Source organism: Sorex fumeus, unplaced genomic scaffold (genome assembly GCF_029834395.1).
Source record: "Sorex fumeus unplaced genomic scaffold, SorFum_2.1 ptg000072l, whole genome shotgun sequence".
NCBI lineage: Eukaryota > Metazoa > Chordata > Mammalia > Eulipotyphla > Soricidae > Sorex > Sorex fumeus.
Genome location: NW_026606129.1, coordinates 56,335,906 through 56,356,667, shown reverse-complemented (window position 1 = coordinate 56,356,667; position 20,762 = coordinate 56,335,906). Strand labels below are relative to the sequence as shown.

Here is a 20,762-nt window from a genome sequence, read left to right as displayed (position 1 = left end):
CTGTGAATCTAAGGGGTGCTCCTTTGTATGTGATTTCCTTCTTTGACCTTGCTGCTTGCAGTATTGAGTCTCTCTCCGCAGCATCCATGTCTTGGAGTGTTTTTTTAGGGTCTCTTTAGCTGGCACCCTTCGAGCTCCTTGAATCTGAATGGCAGCATTGTCCAGCTCTGGGAATTTTTCAGCAATTATTTGTTTAACCATTGAGATTGTTTCCCTGACCTTCTGGTACCCCAATGATTCTAATGTTGTTTCTCTTTGAATCATCTCCAAGGACTCTGTTTCACTCTACAGCTATTTTGAGGTCTCTTGCCATTGTTTGTTGTTGCCTGTTAGCTTCGTGCAGCTGATCTTCCAGCTCACTGATTCTGTCTAAAGCTGTGGTCATTCTACTGTTGAGAGCACAGACTGAGTTTTTTATTTCATCTATGGAATCTTTTATTCCTGATATTTCTGTGCGTAGCTTTCCAATATTTGCTCTCATTTCTTCCTGTAATTTCTTGATTGTTTGTCTGATGTTACTGAATATCTGTCTGACTGTTTCATTAAGTTCACTGAACATCTTAATTACTTCATATCTGAATTCTTCTCAGAGAGGTCCTTTAGGTTAGTAGCACCTATTGAGTCTTCTGGACTCTTTTTATCTTCGTCCCCATCTGGTGGGGAGTTGCGTTGTTTCTTCATGTTGGTGTGGAGGTATGGAGACTGAGATGTTACACTAGATTTCTTTTTTTTTGCAATTTGATACACATTTTATTTATTTTTTATTAATTTTTAATAGTGAGACATCATGAGGTACAGTTGCAGACTTATACATTTTTGTGCTTGGGTTTCAGTTATACAATGATCGAGTACCCATCCCTCCACCAGTGCCCATTTCCCACCACCACGGATCCCAGTATCCCTCCCATCCCCCATTCCCTCCATCCCACCCTGCCTCTGTGGCAGAGAATTCCCTTTTGTTCTCTCTCTTATTGGGTGTTGTGGTCTGCAAAAGAGGCAATGGCTGACAATCATGTTTGGTCTATAGTGTACTTTCAGCATGCTTCTTCTTGGTGTGATTAAACTACCTGTGGCCTCATGAGCGTCCGCTGGCCCAAAATTAGACCACGCCCACTTCTACAGAAACCACGCCCACTTCTGAAGAGGCCATGCCCCCCCGCCCCACTGGTACCTGGTGTGTGTGGGGGGTACCAGCTGAGAGGGGAAGAAGATCAAACAGAGTTGGGGACGAAGAGGAAGAGACTCAGGTATGCTGGGTGTCTCAGAGTCCTAGAGGACACCTGGGTCGAGTGTGCAGAAAAAGCCAAGTCCCGTGTTTGAATACTGGCGGGTTAACTGACCTTTCTCCTCTTATGATCTTCAGCCCACACTACCATTTCATTCCATTTCCCACGCCGTCATACCGCTGAATTTATGTCCCACACCATCATACCGCTGAATTTATGGTACCTTCTTTGAAAGCCTTTCATTCTCCTCCCCTCCAAGAGTTGTGAACTTCATAGCCTCGGCTTCCAACATCAATTGCCTTTAAGTCGTTTTTTTATAGAGCTTTCCAGCATCCATCCCTCCACAATTGCAGGAAGCTGGAAACTATTTCTTTCTTACAGGCATATCGCACTGTAGCACTGTACTCCCATTGTTCATCGATCTGCTGGAGCGGGAACCAGTAACGTCTCCATTGTGAGACTTTTGTTACTGTTTTTGACATATCAAATACTCCACAGGGAGCTTTCCAGGTTCTGCTGTGTGGGCAGGATAATCTCGGTAACTTGCCAGGCTCTCCCAGAGAGACAGAGGATTCGAACCCGGGTCAGTGGCATGCAAAGCAAACGCCCTTCCCGCTGTGCTATCACTCCAGCCCACAGGCATATAAATTAAAAAAATAATAATATGAATGAGTCAATGCTAATAAATTAAAAATTTATATGTATCACAAAAATCTTACAAATTTATAATTCAGTAAGAGTGAAGAGATGAAAATTAAGAAAATTTTAAGTAAAAATATTGATAAATTGAGGGTATGGTGCCGCCAGCAGGTCAATCTGTACCTGTGAGGCGAGTGCATCAGCAGCCCGATGGCACCGTCAGACTTTCAGATACCCCAAAATTGCTGTTCTGCCTTTGGCCAGACCCCAAAAATTGGGGCAGAGTTTACCAAGAAAGTAAACGGCCAAAAGTTAGGTATGTGGGAGACACACCCACAAACCACCTCTGGCTCAGCTATATAAAGGCATGGCCTTTCTGGTTCCTGATTAAATTGCTTAACGGCCATGATCCCAGAGACTCAGAAATGAATCTCGGAACCCAAAGACTTTTTTTTGGCAGAAATGCATCCTGTTCCTGCAGTAGGTTACTGGTGCTGGGCCACTCCAGGTGGGAATAGGTTTCGTGCCTTGACCTGTTCCCCTTGGCAGCCTGGTGACCACCATCATCAGAGGCCACTGCACAGTCAGGTTTGGGCCTGCAGTGACGAGACACATGGGGCCTCACCAGATGGGGGTGGAACCAGCCCTTTCCTCCCCATCCCAGTGAGACCCCAAGTCACCGCCTAAAAATGGTCTCTCTGGCTCCTGTTCAATCTGCTTAACGGCGATGAACCCAGAGACTCAGAAACAAACCTCGAAACCCAGCGGCTTTTGGCAGAAATGCATCTGGACCGCATACAAGGTGGCCGAGCCTCAGAGCTTATTGGAAAGCCAGGTATGAGCCAGCGGTGACAGGGCAACTACAGTCTCATGAGAAGGGGGACGTTACTGGCTCATCCTTCACGCCCTACCGTGGTCACGAGTTGCCCCCTACTAGTGGCTCTCCAGCACGGCCATGGCTCCAGAGACAAAAGTACTTCATTCAGAGCCTGGCAGCTTGCAGCAGAAAAGTGAATGGACCGTGCGTTAAACTATGGCGCCATGCCTCCCTGGGAGGGAAAGAATGTTGCTCCCTTCTGCCGTTTTCCCCCGTGGTAGCAAGGTGGCCGCCGCCTCAGAGCTTATTGGAAAGCCAGGTATGAGCCAGGGGTGACGGGGCAACTGCAGTCTCATGGGAAGGGGGGTGGTACCGGCTCGTCCTTCACGCCCTACCGAGGTCACGAGTTGCCCCCTATGAGCACCTCTTCAACACGAACATGGCGCCAGAGGCAAAAGGACTTAATCCAGAGCCTGGCAACTTGCGGCACAAAAGTGAATAGACCATGCATTAAACTACAGCGCCATGCCTCCCTGGGAGGAAGAGGGTGTTGCTCCCTTCTGCCTCCCTCCCTCTCCACGCCCCCCCCCCCCCCACCGGCAGCAAGGTGTCCACTGCCACAGAGTTTATAGGAAATCCGGGTATGAGCCGGTGATGATGGGGCAACTTGGGGCAACTGCAGTCTCATGGGAAGGGGGGTGGTACCGGCTCGTCCTTCACATCTTACCGAGGTCACGAGTTGCTCCTCACTAGCGACTCTCCAGCATGGCCATGGTTCCAGAGACAAAAGGACTTAGTCCAGAGTCCGGCAGCATGTGGCAGAAAAGTGAATGGACCATGCATTAAACTCCAGCACTATGCCTCCCCAGGAAGGAAAGGGTCTTGCTCCCTTCCACCTTTTTCTCCCCAGCAGCAAGGTGGCCACTGCATCAGAGCTTATAGGAAAGCCAGGTATGAGCCAGTGGTGACAGGGCAAATGCAGTCTCATGGTAAGGGGGGGCGATACCAGCTTGTTCTTCACCCCAACCGAGGTCACGAGTTGCCCCCCATGAGCGGCTCTCTGGTACAGACATAACACCAGACTTACAGGAACCAATCTCATAATTATCTGGCTCTTTGCAGAAATCCAAAATCATTATATGATTCTCATAACCAGCTATAGAAAACAAAGTAGTTCACAATGCCTTTTCAGCAATTCTGATTGGTGTGGGGGGGGGGGGGGGAATTCTAAACAACAATGGTGCATTTTTTGTTGAAATAATGAATGTAATCAATGTAGAGAAAAGTTAAGTGGAAATCATCTGTCTCACAAGCATTGGGAGGAGTCGGACGGGGTATATTGGGGTTCTTGGTGGTGAAAAATGAGTACTGGTGAAGGGAGAGGTGTTTGTTCATTGTCTGACCAAGACTTAAACCTAAAAGTTTAGTAACTTTTCCCACAGTGATTCAATAAATAAATATAAGAAGAAAAATAAATAAATAAAACTAGGAAAAAAAAGTAAGGTGGAGTTCATGCCCAAATCAATCAGCTAATCAGTGGCTGAATAAATACCAGTACTCCTACATAAAAAAAAATATCGATAAGTCTATAAAGGCGTAATAGTGTATTTTTTCCTAAAATGGGAGTATTGACTTTGTGTTAGAAATATTATATTGTAAGTAAAGTTTAGGTACCTATACTAATGACAAAAATATTGTAATAAAATCTACATTTTAAAATACGCGTTTTAAAAAAATCACTTGAGCAGACATAAAATATTCACTTTATCACTTGATCACTTGACTTCCCATTAATCATCGATTTGCTCGAGCAGGCGCCAGTAACGTCTCCATTTGTTCCTGTCGTGTGCTAGTGTAGCCCAATTGTGTCTCCACTCTAGGAACACGAAGAGCCTCAAACCAATCATTCATGATCTTGATGAAGAAGTCTGACCATCTGGTAGGTGGGCGGCCACGTGGTCTTTTGACATCCCGTGGAATCTAGTCGGTAACAGCTCTAGTCCAGTGGTCGTCTTTAAATCTCATTGCGTGACCAGCCCATATGATTTTTGACACCTTGGCAAACGAGAGAGTGTCCCTGATTCTTGATTGTCGATGGATGTCGGAACTCTGGATTCTTTCTCATTTGAGTGAAATGTGATATTCCAAGCATAGCTCTTTCAATTCCTCTTTGGGAGACCCGAATAGCGTTCTCATTCTCTTTACGTAGGGCCCAGGTCTCTGAAGCGTATGTTAATGCAGGAAGAACAGTGGAATCAAAGAGATGTGCCCGGAGCCGGAGGTTCTTCGTCCTCTTAGCTATTTCTTCGACACTCTTGAAGGCGTTCCAAGCTGCTCTCTTCCTCCTGCGCAGCTCGGGTGCCAGGTCATTTGTCATATTGACTTCTCGACCTAGGTACACATAGCTATTGCATTCGGAGATGGTCGGTCCGTTGAGAGCGAATGGGGTGTCAGTATCAAGACTGTTTCTCATAAACATTGTCTTCGTGATATTCAGCTGTAGTCCAACCTTTCCACACTCACGGTCAAAGTCGGCCAGCATTTGTGCCGCTTGGCTGATGTTTGGTGTTATTAAAACAATGTCATCAGCAAAGCGGAGGTGGTGTAGTTGCCGACCATCTATCTTCACTCCCATTCCTTCCCATTCCAGTCGTCGCATGATGTTCTCGAGGGTGACACTGAAGTTTCGGTGAAATGGTATCACCCTGCCGAACCCTTCTCTTGACATCAACGATTACTTCTTTGTAGAATGGTGAGATCCTGGTAGTGAATCCGTAATACAGCTCACAGAGGATCTTGATGTATTGAGCTTGAATGCCCTGATTGGCTAGGGCTTCAATGACCGCTTCCTTCTCAACAGAATCAAAGGCCTTCTTTAAATCAATGAATGTTAGACAGAGCGGCATCTTGAACTCCCGAGAAACTTCAATGAGCTTGGTTAACGTGTGGATATGGTCGATGGTGCTGAATCCTTTGCAAAACCCAGCTTGCTCACATGGTTGTCCTTCATCTAGTGTTCTGCCAATCCTATTTAGGATGACTCGAGTGAATAACTTGTAGATGACAGACAATAGGCAGATCGGGCGATAGTTGCCAATGGCATGGATGTCTCCCTTCTTGAACAGTAGTACGGTTCTGCTGGTTTTCCATTGGGACAGAACCTTGCATTCAGACAGGTAGCGTGTGAAGAGCCGAGCCAGCGTATTGATGAGTACTGATGGCAGGTTCTTCAGGTGTTCAGGTTTGACCTTGTCTGAGCCGGGTGCTGTTCGTTTCTTTATTGACGAAATGGCGTGTCCGATTTCGGAAGGGAGAACATTGGGAACGACATATCCATCCTGTGAAATTTGGTATGTCGGCAAGTGGACATGGCTATCGAAGATATTTGAGTAGAAGTCATGGATAATCTTCTCCATTGTAGTTTTGGGGGATGTGATAGATCCATCAGGACGTCGGAGGGCAGTCATCTTGGTCTTGTAGTTGGCAAAGGACAGGAGGGCATTACAAATACTTTTCCTGGCTTCTGCCACATCTACCAGCACTTCTGCTCTTCTCTCTTTGATATCTTCCATGATCGCATCTCTGCACTGCTTTGCTAGCTCTGACGTTTGCTTGTGGTTGCCTGAGGCATGCGCCAAAACATTCAGTGTAACTGAAATGTTAATTCATTTTAAAATCATATAAAATCTCTTAGTAAACCAGAAATAAACAGACCCCTTTAAATCTCATAGAAGGCAACTATCAGCACCATGAATAAATGTCATACTCAATGGCAAAGTAGTACAAAATTTGTCTTGTCGTTTAAAGAAGCTCCTTTAAAGCTTCTTACAAAACTGGTTTTAAGGCTGTGAATTTCCTAAGTTATTGCCTGTTCATGAAACTGTATCATTTTTTCAAATCTGAATGGTAGTTTAACTGGATGGAGTTTTTCTTGATAAGGTATTCATTTCATTGAGTATTTTATGATTTTGGTTACCCCTCCCTCCTTTGTATCCACATTCTCTTCTGGTTCATAGTCCTTTGTGAATATTCTGAACTTTCTTCTGTATGTAAATTCTTACTTTGATCTTGCAGTTTTAAATATGCTGTCACTATATTTGACCATTCTGATTATAATATTTTGGAGTTTGTCCTTGATCACTTGATTTGATATCCCAATACTCATCGATTTGCTGCAGCAGGCACCAGGAACATCTCCATTCGTCCCTGTCGTGTGCTAGTGTAGCCCAATGGCATCTGATCATTTTAGGAACATGAAGAGCCTCAAACTGATCATTCAGGGACTTGACGAAGAAGTCTGACCATCTCGTAGGTGGGCAGCCACGTGCTCTTTTGACGTCCTGTGGAATCCAGTCGGTAATGGCTGTAGTCCAGCAGTCATCTCCAAATCTTATTATGTGTCCAGACCATCTGATTTTCATTGCCTTGGCAAAGGAGACAGCATCCCTGATTCCTGATTGTCAATGGAGGTTTGAGTGAAGTGTGATACTCCAAGCATAGCTCTTTTGATTCCTTTTTGGGAGACCCGAATAGTGTTCTCATCTTGTTTTCATAGGGCCCAGGCCTCTGAGGCATATGTTAATGCAGGAAGAACAGTGGAATCGAAGAGATGTGTCCATAGCCGGAGGTTCTTTTTCCTCTTAGCTATTTCTTCAACGCTCTTGAAGGTGTTCCAAGCCACTCTCTTCCTGCGTAACATAGGCGCCAGGTCATTTGTCATGTTGACTTCTCGACCTAGGTACACATGTGTTTGGAGATGTTCATTCCGTTGAGAGTGAATGGAATGTCAGGAACAAGACTGTTTCTCATAAACATTGCTTCATGAGATTCAGCTGTAGTCGTACCTTTCCACAATCACGGTCAAAGTCGGCCAGCATTTGTGCCCCTTGGCTAATGTCTGGTGTCATTAGAACGATGTCATGAGCAAAGTGGAGGTGGTGTAGTTGCCGACCATCTATCTTCACTCCCATTCCTTCCCATTTGAGTCATCCCATGACGTTCTCGAGGGTGGCACTAAAGAATTTCAGTGAAATGGTATCACAATGTTGAACCCCTCTCTTGACATGAATGATCACTTCTTTGTAGAATGGTGAGATCCTGGTAGTGAATCTGTAATACAGCTCATGTAGGATCCTGATGTATTGAGCTTGAATGCCCTGATTGGCTAGGGCTTCAATGACTGCTTCTGTCTTAACAGAATCAAAGGCCTTCTTTAGATCAATGAATGTTAGACAGAGCGGTATCTTGAACTCCAAAGAAACCTCAATGAGCTTGGTTATCGTGTGGATATGGTCAATGCTGCTGAATCCTTTTCGGAACCCGGCTTGCTCACATGGTTGTCCTTCATCTAGTGTTCTGCCAATCCTATTCAGGATGACTCAAGTGAACAGCTTATAGATGACAGACAACAGGCAGATCAGACGAGAGTTGCCAATGTCGTGGATGTCTCCCTTCTTGTACAGTACAACAGTCTTGTTGGTTTTTCATTGGGACAGAACCTTTCTTTCAGACAGGTAGCATGTGAAGAGCCAAACCAGCGTATTAATGAGTACTGACGGCAGGTTCTTCAGGTGTTCAGGTCTGACCTTGTCTGGGCCGCAACTGTTTACTTCTTTACTGATGAAATGACATGTTGAATTTCGGATGGGAGAACGTTGGGAGCAACATATCTATCCTGTGGAATTTGGTATGTGGACAGGTGGACGTGGCTATCGAAGAGATCCGAATAGAAGTCATGGATAATCTTCTCCATTGCCCTTCTGGAAGATGTAATAGATCCATCAGGATGTCGGACAGCAGTCATCTTGGTCTTGTAGTTGGCAAAGGACAAGTGGGTGTTGCGAATACTTTTCCCGGCTTCTGCCACATCTGTCAGCACTGTTGCTCTTCTCTCTTTGAGGTCTTCCTTTATCACTTCTCTGTACTGCTTTGTGAGCTTGGACGTTTGCTTGTGGTTCCCTGAGGCTTGGGCCAAGCCACGTTGGCAAATAAGCTCAAGACTTTTCAAAGACAGGCATTTTTTTTGTAGCTATCTCTCACCACTCCTTGCACAATCATGGAGGTGCTGAACCAGTCGATCTTATTCCTTGTCAATGTTGTCAATGACAACATCTTCCCATGTTGCTGCAATAGAACCAAAGAGCTCCCAATTGGTGGTCATTCTGGGTGTTCTATTCTTAAACTTTGCAGACCTTTCTCCCCACTCGTCAAGTAGAATTTTGCATGATGAGATGGTGGTCTGATCCTGTTTGGGATTTTGGTCAACAGCGACAGCGGTCAAGTAAAACTGTTGATTGAATATGATGTGGTAAATTTCGTTGTGGAACTGTTCACTGGGAGTCTCCCATATCCAACATTTAGATTCGGCCTTCTGGAACTGTGAGTTACCATGGATGGTCTTGGTCAACATGATGAACTCAGACAGTCTCTCACCCTGTTCATTCCATTCTAGGCCATGGGTCCCAATATGGAGTTCTTTGGCTGATCTTCTCAGTCCTATCTTGGCATTAAAATCACCGACAATGGTCTTGTAGAAGGTGCGGTCTTCTTTATAGAACTACTCCAGCTCCATGTAGAACTTCTCAATTTCTCCATCATAATTGTATGTTGGTGCATAGATAACCCACTACCTCCACTACTCAGCCACCGTCACACTCCAGGACACATTCCAGAAACATCATAAAACACATAATAAGACACTCAATACCCAACTTCCAGGATTTCTGCACCATATTTGATAGGGTTCAAATATGGTTTGAACCATGAGAACACCTGCAAGGGCTATTAGAGGCCAACCTAAAAGCCTCTATACCTCTCGGAGAGCCTGGCAAGTTACTGAGAATATCCTGCCCGCACGGCAGAGCCTGGTAAGCTATCTGTGGTGTATTTGATATGCTAAAACCAGTAAATACAATGGGTCTCATTCCCCTGACCCTGAAAGAGCCACCAATATGGCAGCGTTAAGAAGGATGAGGAAGGAGAGGCTGATAATATCTCAAGGTCGAACTAGGCTGCCAAAAAGAAGAAAGACAAAAATGACTGTCTGTACTTTCAATGCATGTATGCTGGCATCAGATGCATCCATCGAGGACCTGATGGTACAAGCACGAAAGATCAAGTACGACATCATTGTTCTGACTGAGAGGATAAGGCATCAATCACATCACGCCATTTTCAACACTGGAGAAAAACTGTTCCTCCGAACATGCGACAATAGAGGCTTTGGTGGTGTTGGTGTTCTTGTCAACACGAACTTGACCATGTGCATTGATTCATTCGAATGCCTAACAACCTGAATACGACGATTACACTTGAATAGATGTAGCTCACTGCTGGAGTTTGTCCTATATCAGTCTATTTTCACTGAGCACTGCCTCTTGAATCTCAGTGCCTGCATTCCTCAATTCTGGGAAATTCTTATCGATTGTTTCTTTAACTAGTGGCTCTTCATTAAATTTACCTTCTTATTCTTCAGGGACTTCAAAGATTCTTATGTTGTCTTGCCTGGAATCATCCCATAGTACTCTTGTATAGTGTTCATTTCTTTTCAGACTTCTTTCCATCTTATGTTTTCTAGAGGTAATTTTTTTTGCGCTCATTAAACATCTTCAGCATGGTGTCACTGAAGTCATTCTCTAAGAATTTACAGAGATGGTTGATACTGGTAAGATCTTCAGTGTTATTTTATGCACTGAACTTGGTGAGCTTTTATGCATATTTCCAACTGTGTTTTCTGTGACTCTGTTATGCAGAGAGTGGATCTTTGTTAGTTCCTCAGGAGTGTCTGAAGAATTAGGCTGGGTGTTGCTCTTTCTCTTCCTGCCCATCTTCACTGAGTGACAGGTAATTTAAGTGTGAGCTGTATGAGAGGTGTTTAGGAGAACTGTTATGCTGCTGCTTATGTCAGCCAGGTGGCTAATCACACCTTAAAAGTTAGAGGAGCAAGCAGAGTATTTGAGGTATAGAGGTGGACCTGTTGAGATGGCAGAAGTCAAGATGACCATTTTCATCACATTTTTTTTTTGCATCCAAATCATAATGCTGGTTCCTCAGCAATGTCATTCAAAACCCAAGTTTTCTTATCTCTAGTGTCCTAAGGACGGCATTATTGAAAATAATCACACACATACAAAAAGCTAGATTCAGGCCTCATTTCTCTATAAATGTTTCTAAATTCCAGTATCACGTTTTTATTTGCCACTTTATTTTTTTTTTGGGGGGGGGGGGTTTGAGTTGTTTTTGAAGCTTAAGGCCCAGGGCTGGCACTGCTCGTGACTGTAGACAGTTCTGGGATTGCAACCATGTTGTGGCTGCAGCCACATGCTATGCAGGTGCCGTAACCTTTGTACTCTCTCCAGCCCTTCCCTGTAATTATTTTTAATTCAAGGAAACTTTAAAGAATGCATAGATTTTCAGTTTTTTATTTCTCTATTTAGATTGAGAAAGTGTCTCAGAATATGATAGTTTGACTCAAGAACTTTGTGGAAATTTTTTAACTATGCAAATAATATTTGCAATTATAATCTGTTTTATTTATCACAGTACTGGTGGAGAAGCATAAGACAGGCCTAATTAAGCATATTCTGTACAGTAATAAAAATTACTTCTAGGTAAAGTATTCTTTTAATATCTCTTTCTCACTCACTCTCTCTGAATACTGAACTCCCTATTACATTCCACTACTGAACACAGATTTTACTTTGTAAGAAACTTTTGAAAAATGGGCTTCTCCAGGTTAGTGTGAGCTGCAAATGGTACTATATTTTTGTATTAGCAAGTTAGAGGTTATGTTTAATATCTGTAGAGTAGAGTAACTAAAAAAGTTATTTCCTACAATAATTTTCCTGGATTGAGGGGCCTCTCAAGCAGTGGTTAGGTGCCACTTTTCCGTTTTGGACCAACTAGACCAGCAGCTTAATGTAAAGACCTAGAATAATGTATACTGTTAAGGCCCTTTGGTGCTATGGATTAGCCAGAATTGCAGGCAGTGCTTGGGGGCCTCAAGGACTGTATCGGCTTGTGTTCAAGGAACCATGTAGTCCAGGCATTGAATGGGGGTCAGCCATTTGCAAAATATGCATGCCCTAAGCTCTGTATTATTTCTTTAGCATCCAAATAATATTTTCTTTTCCTTGATGGAGAGGACTCTAAGCAGTGGTCAGGCTACCCCACGGCCACTCTGGAATTCTTGACCGAGCAGACCAGAAGTTTAGGATTAGGTGCTGCTCAGAACCTATGGTGCTATGGATTAGCCAGGATTCCATTCTCATTGGTGCTAGGGGCCATTCAGGATACATTGCTTGGTTGGTGCTTGGAGGACAATATGGTGTCATTTGTCATATCCAGGTAACCCACATGCAAAGTGTGCATACTACCCCCTTAAGCTCTTTTCTGGACAAACAGCCATCTTTAGACAAGTAAAGCCATAAATTACTAAATAAACCAAAAATAGCATAGCATTTAGACTTAATTGGAAGTTCTATATGTATATATTACTGTAGCTGGTAAGAGTAGGGAAATATAAAACAAAGTGATCCATTCCTGGGGCTAGAGGCATAGTGCATGGTGATAGGTACTTGCCTTGCTTGCATCAACTCTTGTTTGAATCCATGGATTCACAGTTAGACCCTGGAATATCACAGAGTGATCCCTGACTACATAAATGGAAGTTAGCTTAGAAAATCGCTGTGTATGGCCTCAAAGCTCACCCTCAAATTATCCACTTAGGGGCTGGAGGGATAGCACAGTGGGTAGGGCGTTTGCCTTGCACGCAACAAACCTGGGTTCAATTCCCAGCATCCCATATGGTCCCCTGAGCACTGCCAGTAGTAACTCCTGAGTGCAGAGCCAGGAATAACCCCTGAGAATCTCCAGGTGTGACCCAAAGAAAAAAAATTATCCACAGAGTCTTCTGTCCCCTCGCCTGGCTGTCCTAGCCGGGGCCCCTTGGAGGGGAACGGATTGAGTTTCCCTCCCCGCCTTGACCAGGGCTCCAGTGGCTGAAGACCTCCAGAACCAGCCACCACCATCCTGAGACCACTCTCCACACACATGAAGGTGCCGGCAGAGGAACAAAGGCATGCAGGTCCTGGGACTGAGATCTCCAAGCCTACTCGGATTGGGGCTGAGCATCCTCCACCCAGATCCTCCAAATTCCAGCAGGCAGGGGTCACACCCACCAACTGGCCCCCTGGCGCTGTGTAATCCCATCAACGGCCAAGACACAGAGACTATAAAACCCAGCTCCCGGAAGAGCGAGGCCGCGAATGCGACATCTCATTATCTCATTCCTACTTTGGACAAACTGGCAGGCTACCGAATGTAACCTGCTCACATGGCAGAGTCTGGCAAACTCCCCATGGCGTACCCAATATGCCAAATACCAGTAACAATGATGGGTCTCATTCTCCTAACTCTGAAAGAATCTTGAATATGGCACTTTTTTAAAAATCTCAGGGCTAGGATGAAGGAGACGTTACTGGGGCCTGCACGAGGCAATCAATGAATAACAGGATGGTCATGATCGTGATCGTGATCGTGATCCACTTAATGACAAAAACTCTTCTGTCTCACCTTATATTCTCTTAATAAGTATGGTCAGAATTTAAATCACTGTTTAGTTGGCTATTTAAATATCTCTTAACTTAAATTTTACTTTATTTTAGGCATAGTGATTTACAATATTGTTAATGGTATGGTTTCATGCATTAAATATTGCAGTATCACACCTTCCATGAGAGTATACACTTCCCTCCACCATTGTCCTAGTGTCCAACATCCTCCCATCCAATCCCCTTCCATCCTCCCTGCCATGTAGGCCTCCTACTACAGACAGAATGGAAAAATTTTTCAAGGGCAACAGAATATTTTTTTGAAATATTTTTTAAAAATAAGCGACACCCATGCTTAAGACCACTCCCCACACGTTCGGATAGTCTCACGCATGAAGGAACCAGCAGAGGAACCCAGGTAGATCCAGGTAGACCCAGGGCATAGATCTCCAAGCCTGCTCGGATTGGGATTGGGCCTCCTCCACCCAGATGCCCCATATTCCAGTATGTAGGCATTACACCCTCCAACTGTCTCCAGTTTCGTGTAATCCTATCAATGGCCAAGACCCAGAGACTATAAAACCCATGCTTCCGGGAGAGAACAGCGCAGAGTCTCCTGCCTCTGCGCCTGGATGTCCTCACCAGAGCCCCTTGGAGGAGGGTGGGTTGAGTTTCCCTCCCCACCTTGAGCAGAGCCTTGGCAGCTAAAGACCTCCGGTTTCAGACACAGTCATGCTTAAGACCACTCTCCACACATTCGGACGAGCCTCACGCAGGAAGGAACTGGCAGAGGAACCCAGGTGTGCAGGACAAGGGGTATAGATCTCCAACCCTGCTCGGATTGGGACTGGGCCTCTTCCACCCAGATCCCCCATCTTCCAGTATGTAGGCATTACACCCACCAACTCCCCCTGGCGCTGTGTAGTCCCATCAACGGCCAAGACCCAGAGACTATAAAACCCAGTTCCCGGAAGCGTGCGGCCACATTCGCACCAGGCGACATCTTATTATCTAGTTCTTACTCTGGAGAACCTGGCAGGCTACCAAAAGTATCCTGCCCACACGGCAGAGTCTGGCAAACTCCCTGTGGTGTATTCAATTTGCCAAAAACCAGTAACCATGATGGGTCTCATTCTCCTGACCTTGAAAGAGCCTTGAATGTGGCCCTTTCTAAAATCTCAGGGCTATGACGAAGGAGACGTTACTGGTGCCTGCTAGAGGAAATCGATGATCAACAGGATGAAAGTGATAGAGTGATAGTGATTAAAAAAACGTGATTGACAAGGTTATTGATAGGTGGATTTTAAGGCATAAGTTCACTGTATCACTGTATCACTGTCATCCCTTTGCTCATCGGTTTACTCAAGCAGGTGCCAGTAATGTCTCCATTCATCCCAGCCCTGAGATTTTAGCAGCCTCTCCTCACTCATATTTCCCAACGCTGCTGTATTGGAGGCTCTTTAGGGTTAGTGGAATGAGACCCGTTATTGTTACTGATTTTGGCATACTGAATATGCCACAGGTAGCTTGCCAGGCTCTGCTGTGCAGGCGGGATACTCTCAATAGCTTGCTTGACTCTCCTAGAGGCATATTATATATTTACCTCTATGATTTGTTGCCTACTGTCTGAACCCCATCAAATATGGTGTGGCAATTATGAAAAATGGGTAGGGAGTGGCCTATGATGTGTCCAGGTCCAGGAATATGTTCACTCATACATGAGGCTCAGCCTGAGCATGTGGAAAGCAGCCTGGAGTGTGGCGGTGGTTGGGTAGTGGAGGTTGGCTGCTGGGACTGGGTCCCTTGGGGTAGGGAGGGTTCTCACCCGTACCCCTCTGGGGTGCCCCGAGTGAAAACAGCCTGGTGTGGAGTCTGGTGGCAGGGTTATGGGGACATCATTTTATGCTCCTCTCCGGGAGAAGAAGCCGTGAGTTCTGGAGGGTGGCCAATGAGGAAATTATCTGTCATAAGATATTTGACATTAATCCTACAGCATTGTGGACTTCTCTCCATCAGTGTACCCATGCTCATGTCCTCCATTTCCCACCTTGACAGGCACACTTAAAAGTTCAGTGGATGTAGTCTAGAACTCATGTTTTCAGTGTTCTTGAGACAGTGCTTGAATATGTAGCTCTATCAGTCTCCCAGATCACTGGTAAAACCAAGGCCCCTGACTCCTATTACTTCCCTTTATCTTCTTCCTCTCTCTCCTTGATTTCTTTCCTTCTCTATTCTTCTCCTCCCTGTACCTTAGGGTCAGGGGTGACCCCATTTGCATTTCCTCGTCAATTTATTCTATACACCACTGGTGAGTGAGATTATTTTGTGTTTGTCCTTCTTCTGGATTACTTCACTTAACATGATATCTTTGAGTTCCAACCAGTTTGCAGCAAATTGAATGATTTCATCTTTACTTTTAGCTGCATATTATTTCAATGTATGTATGTATGTGTATATATATGTATATATGCTATATATATTTATATGCTACATTTCATAACCCAATCATCTGTCATTGAACATCTAGGTTTACTTTATATCTTAGCTGTTGTACTAAGTGCTGCAATAAACAGTGGTGTGCAGGTGTGCATATGTCCTTTTGAATGAATGATTTTCTGTCCTAGGATTAGAGGCCCAACAGTGGGATTCTATGTACTGTTATCCAGGGGAATTTAACCAGACAACATTCCCATCAGCAGTGGATGAGAGTTCATTTTTTACCACATCCCTTCCAAAACAGATTGTTCCCACTATTTTTGATATGTGCCATTCTCAGTAATGTGAGATGGTATCTCATTGTAGTCTTGGTTTGGATTTCCCTAAGGATAAGTGATGCTGAGAGAATCTGTAAATAATTTTAAGGAACTTAAATGTTCAAAATATTTTACTGACAGAATTTCTAATAGTACAAATAATCTTTGTAAACACGAAGTGAAAGAATTTAGGGAGTATATAATTGTATGAGAACTAGAAATAATTTCTTACTGAAAGTGGATTCCATGTGTATATTAGTTGTTTCAAGTTGCTGTTTACCATCCCTTTTTCATCTCCGTATTTCCAGAAGAATAGTGATTCACCATATACTTATCTCTGGAGTCAAGACTCAGAAAGAGTGGTCGATTTTTCAGTATTGGGGAGATGGGAAAAGGGATTAGAAAGGATCTCCAATGATTCTGCTCTGTGTCTTTTAGAATCACTATTCCAAACTCTCTGTGCTGCCCTTCTACTTCCTCATATGTTGGATAAGATTTATAACAGCTGCTGTGGATATGGTTGCCTAAATCTGTGGAATGTTTTGTTAAATGCTGCTGGTGAAATGCTTCCCATTAAGTTTGTAAATTCCCTCCCTCTGGCTCTCTCCCTTTTAACCTGTCCTTTATCTTTAGCCTTTTACTAACTTGATCACGTCAGGATTTTATACTTTGACATCCTGAAGGTTCATTAAGAACATTTATTACAAGCAACAAAACTGCATTTAACATGATGATTAGCCAAAGTATTATTCTGTTTGAGCTAAGTGATGACAGTGTATTTGATTGGTGCCTTGTAATTGTTATTTTTAAATCTAAGTAATGGATTATGATCTCAGAATAGGAACATGATCCAAAAGAATAATACTAATTAGAACTGCAACTGCGTGGAAGAAAATAAATGGGCCCATTGCAGATTTTGTGCCCTGAATCCCTTTATGACTACTGAGGTGCCTATATCAGTCCCGATACCCCCAAACTTCTAAGAGGTAGACTCATTGCAGCCAGAGGTAGAGCCAGAGTTTCCAGAGATAGCTGGGTACTTTTCTGCCCTGAAAAGTATACCTCAGTTTCTCTCTACTTGGGAAATTCTTCCACTGGCATTTCAGGGCTGGCTCCTTCAATCCTCAGCCACCGGCTTATCTCTTTAGGGAAGCAATCTGTTTGGCACAGTGATTAAACTCATCTTTCCACACCATTGTGTGACCACACATGTATTCTGCTTGTTCACCTACAAGAGCCTGTTATTTGTTCCCTTCGACATTTGGAAACCTACGCTGTCTTCATCGTACCTGTCTCTTCCTGTTGGACACCAAGTTCTATGAAGAGTGGGAAGGCTGTACCTGGCTCCTTTTACTACTGCAGCCCCACTGCTTGCCTTGTACTTGGCCATTGAGTGGACATTCTACACATATTCATGGTTGAATGAGTAGACTGTTCTAAGGTTGCATTTTTTTCTGAACCTATATCAGGATCAGGATATTGTCTACTCAGTATTACTTGTGACCAGTGTTCATCCAGAGGCTGAATTTAACCAAGATATGCTGACTTTTCTCAGGCATATGAAAGATCAGAATAAGAAGGTGGCCAACCTCAAGCACAACCAACAATTAGAAAAGAAGAAGAATGCACAGTTGTTGGAAGAAGTTCGCAGGCGAGAAGACAGCATGGCTGACAACTCACAGCACTTGCAGGTGAGTTCATACTTCCTTAAGTCCCTAAAGGATTGGAGATAACCTATCTTTGAAATTTACCTGTTACTGTGAGAAAAATATGCACAGAAATGGGAAACATGTCTTTGCTTTGAGTACAGCACTAATAATGTATTCTCAGGGAACTAGTTAGGTCTGTCCAAGCACAGAGCATTATTTTCAGTATGGTGCTTGAAAAAAAGAGAACATTTTGGTAGAGACTACAGTGTTGAAGACAGTCTCTTGATTCCTGAACCTCACCTTAAAAGGTAAGGACTGCATTTACATAGTTGGCAAGAAGCTTAAGGTACAGAAATGCCTTCCTCTTAGCATTATATTTAAGTTGTTTTGGTGTTAACAGAAAGGAAATGTATGTGTATTATCACAAAGGGCATTTGGAAAAGGATGCATTAGGCTGATCTCAGACAGTTTACAAAACTGGTTTTGTTTTGTTCAAAACTCTAAGACTGAGACAGATCATTATTCTGTCTTTTCTGTAGAATACAGTTATCTCTGAATGGATGGGCCTATCTTGGAAACCAACTGAGTGACTGAAAACACAATTTTTCCTCATTAACTATTCCTATTTTTGGCAAGGGAGCACTCCCCACGTGTTCTATAAAACATTCAAGCTAAAACAGGGTATTTTCTTTGAAGTCCTTTATTTATTTCAGTGTGCCTTAAAACCGAGCAGTTCAAGTTCAACTTGGCTGGAATTCATGTTGAATTTTGCTTATTAATTAGTGTCTTTCTCCAGTTATATATTAGGCTTCCTCCTTTGAGATAGGAGACGTTAGATAATTTTAGTATGTACTCATAGCTCATTTTAAAATTAATTTTTAAAAAGAGAAATAAGTAATAATTCCACAGTTGGAAATAATAGGGCAATATCTTATAGAGAAGATGGCACTTGGGGCTGAGTCAATATTAATTTCTTTTTTGCTCTGTGTCCTGGAAATACCATAATGGTGCCATTCAAACAATTCTGCTATAATTGTATCAAGTCCTTTGTTCAGTTCTTGGATAACCTTCTCATGAACCAGGAGCTTATTTGAATTCAATTTACAGCTTATTTAGTGTTCTTTATGTCTCAGGGTTTTAGGTCTTAGTTTCTCCAGCAGTCATATTCAATGCTAGATTGAAGATATAGACTGGAGACAACAATCATCAAGATTTCCAGAACATTTTATTGCCTTGCCAGCTATATGCCCATATGTATTATTCGAAACTGTGTTGATGATTTTGCAAATGGTAAAACTAGTCTCAAAACACTCAGGAAGTGATATTCTCATAAGTGGTAGAGATAGACCTAACTTGGAATTTTCATGCCTTCATGAAAACTAACAGAGAAAAACAATAGTTAGTACCATTTACTAAAGTTTTAAATATGCTGGGTAATGTGGTATGTCAGTTGGGTTAGGTAGCATTCTTAATTGCAAGTTACAAGAGCACTGGTTAATCTGATCTAAGCAAAATGTGAATCTTTTGGAGCAATCAACTGAAAAAGTCAGAAGGGTATTTCAGACCTAACTACATTCAGGAATTCAAATAATGATATTAGAATCAGCCTTAGTCCTTCTCATAGGTATGCTTTTGTTCTTTGTAGAGTCTTGGGAAAGTTGTTCATACTAATGTCAATAATGATTGTCAACAGAAAGCTTACAGTCTATGAGTACAATGACTCAGGGTGGAGGAGGGAAGAAGAGAAAAATTATTTCTTTTGTTTTGTTTGGTATTGGTGGAACACCCAGTGATGCTCAGGAGTTACTTCTGGCTCTGCACTCAGGAATTACTGAGTGGTACTTGGGGCCTTATAGAATGCTAAGAATCGGACCTGCGTCAGCTGCATAATACCTGCTATACTATCCCACTAGCTCCCAAGAAAAATTATTTTTAGTAATTCTAGCAAAAAATCAGGGACTGGCAGAATACATTAATTGGCCAGTCCAGGGTAGGATCATGAAATCATGTGGAATCTAGGAGGAAGTATTTGGCCTCACTTGAATTCCATGGTTTGGATGTGAGGACAGGTGATTCCACATGAGAGAAGAGTTCTGTTACTGTCTTTTGTAACAGGTGAAAATAAGAGATTTACTACAGATATTATAGGGGTAGATTAACCATTATCCCACTTGACACATGAGAAAAACTTCAAGAGGTAAATAATTGACTCCAAATTACTTAGCTAGCAAGCAACAAAGCCAAGACTGAACCCTAGATCTGACTGTCTTTAGTAACTAAAAGCTTTGGAGTATTAAAAGAGACAGGTAAGAAATCTGTACTGGCAAAAGGACTACTTGGAAAGGGTAGGGCTGGAGCTGAATGAGTTTGACATGGGAGGGATAGAGCAGTAGGTTAGGTCCTCTACAAAAGTGCCTATCAGGAAAGATATAGAAGTCACATAGTATAATATAGTCAGTGCACAAAATTTGACTGACCAATTAATCATGGTGATGGTGAAATGAGTGTGATTATCTTTCTTTAACTGACTATGAAACTAAAGTGCCCTGCCAGTTTTCTATATTCTATAAATTATTAACTGAATATTCTTGGACAGGTTTCTTATCTAAATCTCAGTTTCCTCACCTATAAATGATAATAATAATTGTGTCAGCTCCAGAGTTGTTGTAAGAATTAAAGAGTCAATATATAAAAATAATTTAAAGTTGTGTTAGGCATGAGTTATGCTCAAATTGCTAATGGTTGACTATTATTATAATAATAAAGAAAAGATAAAAGAAACATTTTTAGAGGTGTCTGTTATACAAAGGAATATATAGGCTCCTCTTGTATACATTGGGCATCTACATTGCTGACTTTTCTCTATATATAGTATCTTTTTTCCTTTGTAAGGACATATGCAGTTATGGAAATTAATGTCATGTTTTGGTGCATGAACTTTTGTATGGTAATATTTTCATAAGAAGTCTTGATAACTACCTCATAGACCTATTCATAAAAGATAGCATGGTCTGGAATTACTTAGTTGCATTCCTGACCACCCCAAATAAAGGATAGTAGTTGAAATGCAATAAAAAGTAATCACGATTAATTTTGATGAAAATGTCTCTGGTTAAGGTTAATGTCGA

The 20,762-nt window shown here is 42.8% G+C and overlaps 1 protein-coding gene across 5 annotated transcripts in view; it reads left to right on the top strand.

Annotated features, from left to right (window-relative positions):
- Window positions 1–20,762, top strand: part of ERC2 (ELKS/RAB6-interacting/CAST family member 2) — a 1,123,201-nt gene that overhangs the window by 604,206 nt on the left and 498,233 nt on the right. For all 5 annotated transcript variants that reach the window (XR_008794491.1, XR_008794489.1, XR_008794490.1 and 2 more), the window contains one exon: window positions 17,541–17,676. Coding sequence is in view for 1 of the 5 variants with exons in the window: in XM_056129131.1 (XP_055985106.1) it covers window positions 17,541–17,676 (136 nt within the window). In the remaining 4 variants the exon portion in view is untranslated. The remainder of the gene's footprint in view (window positions 1–17,540; window positions 17,677–20,762) is intronic.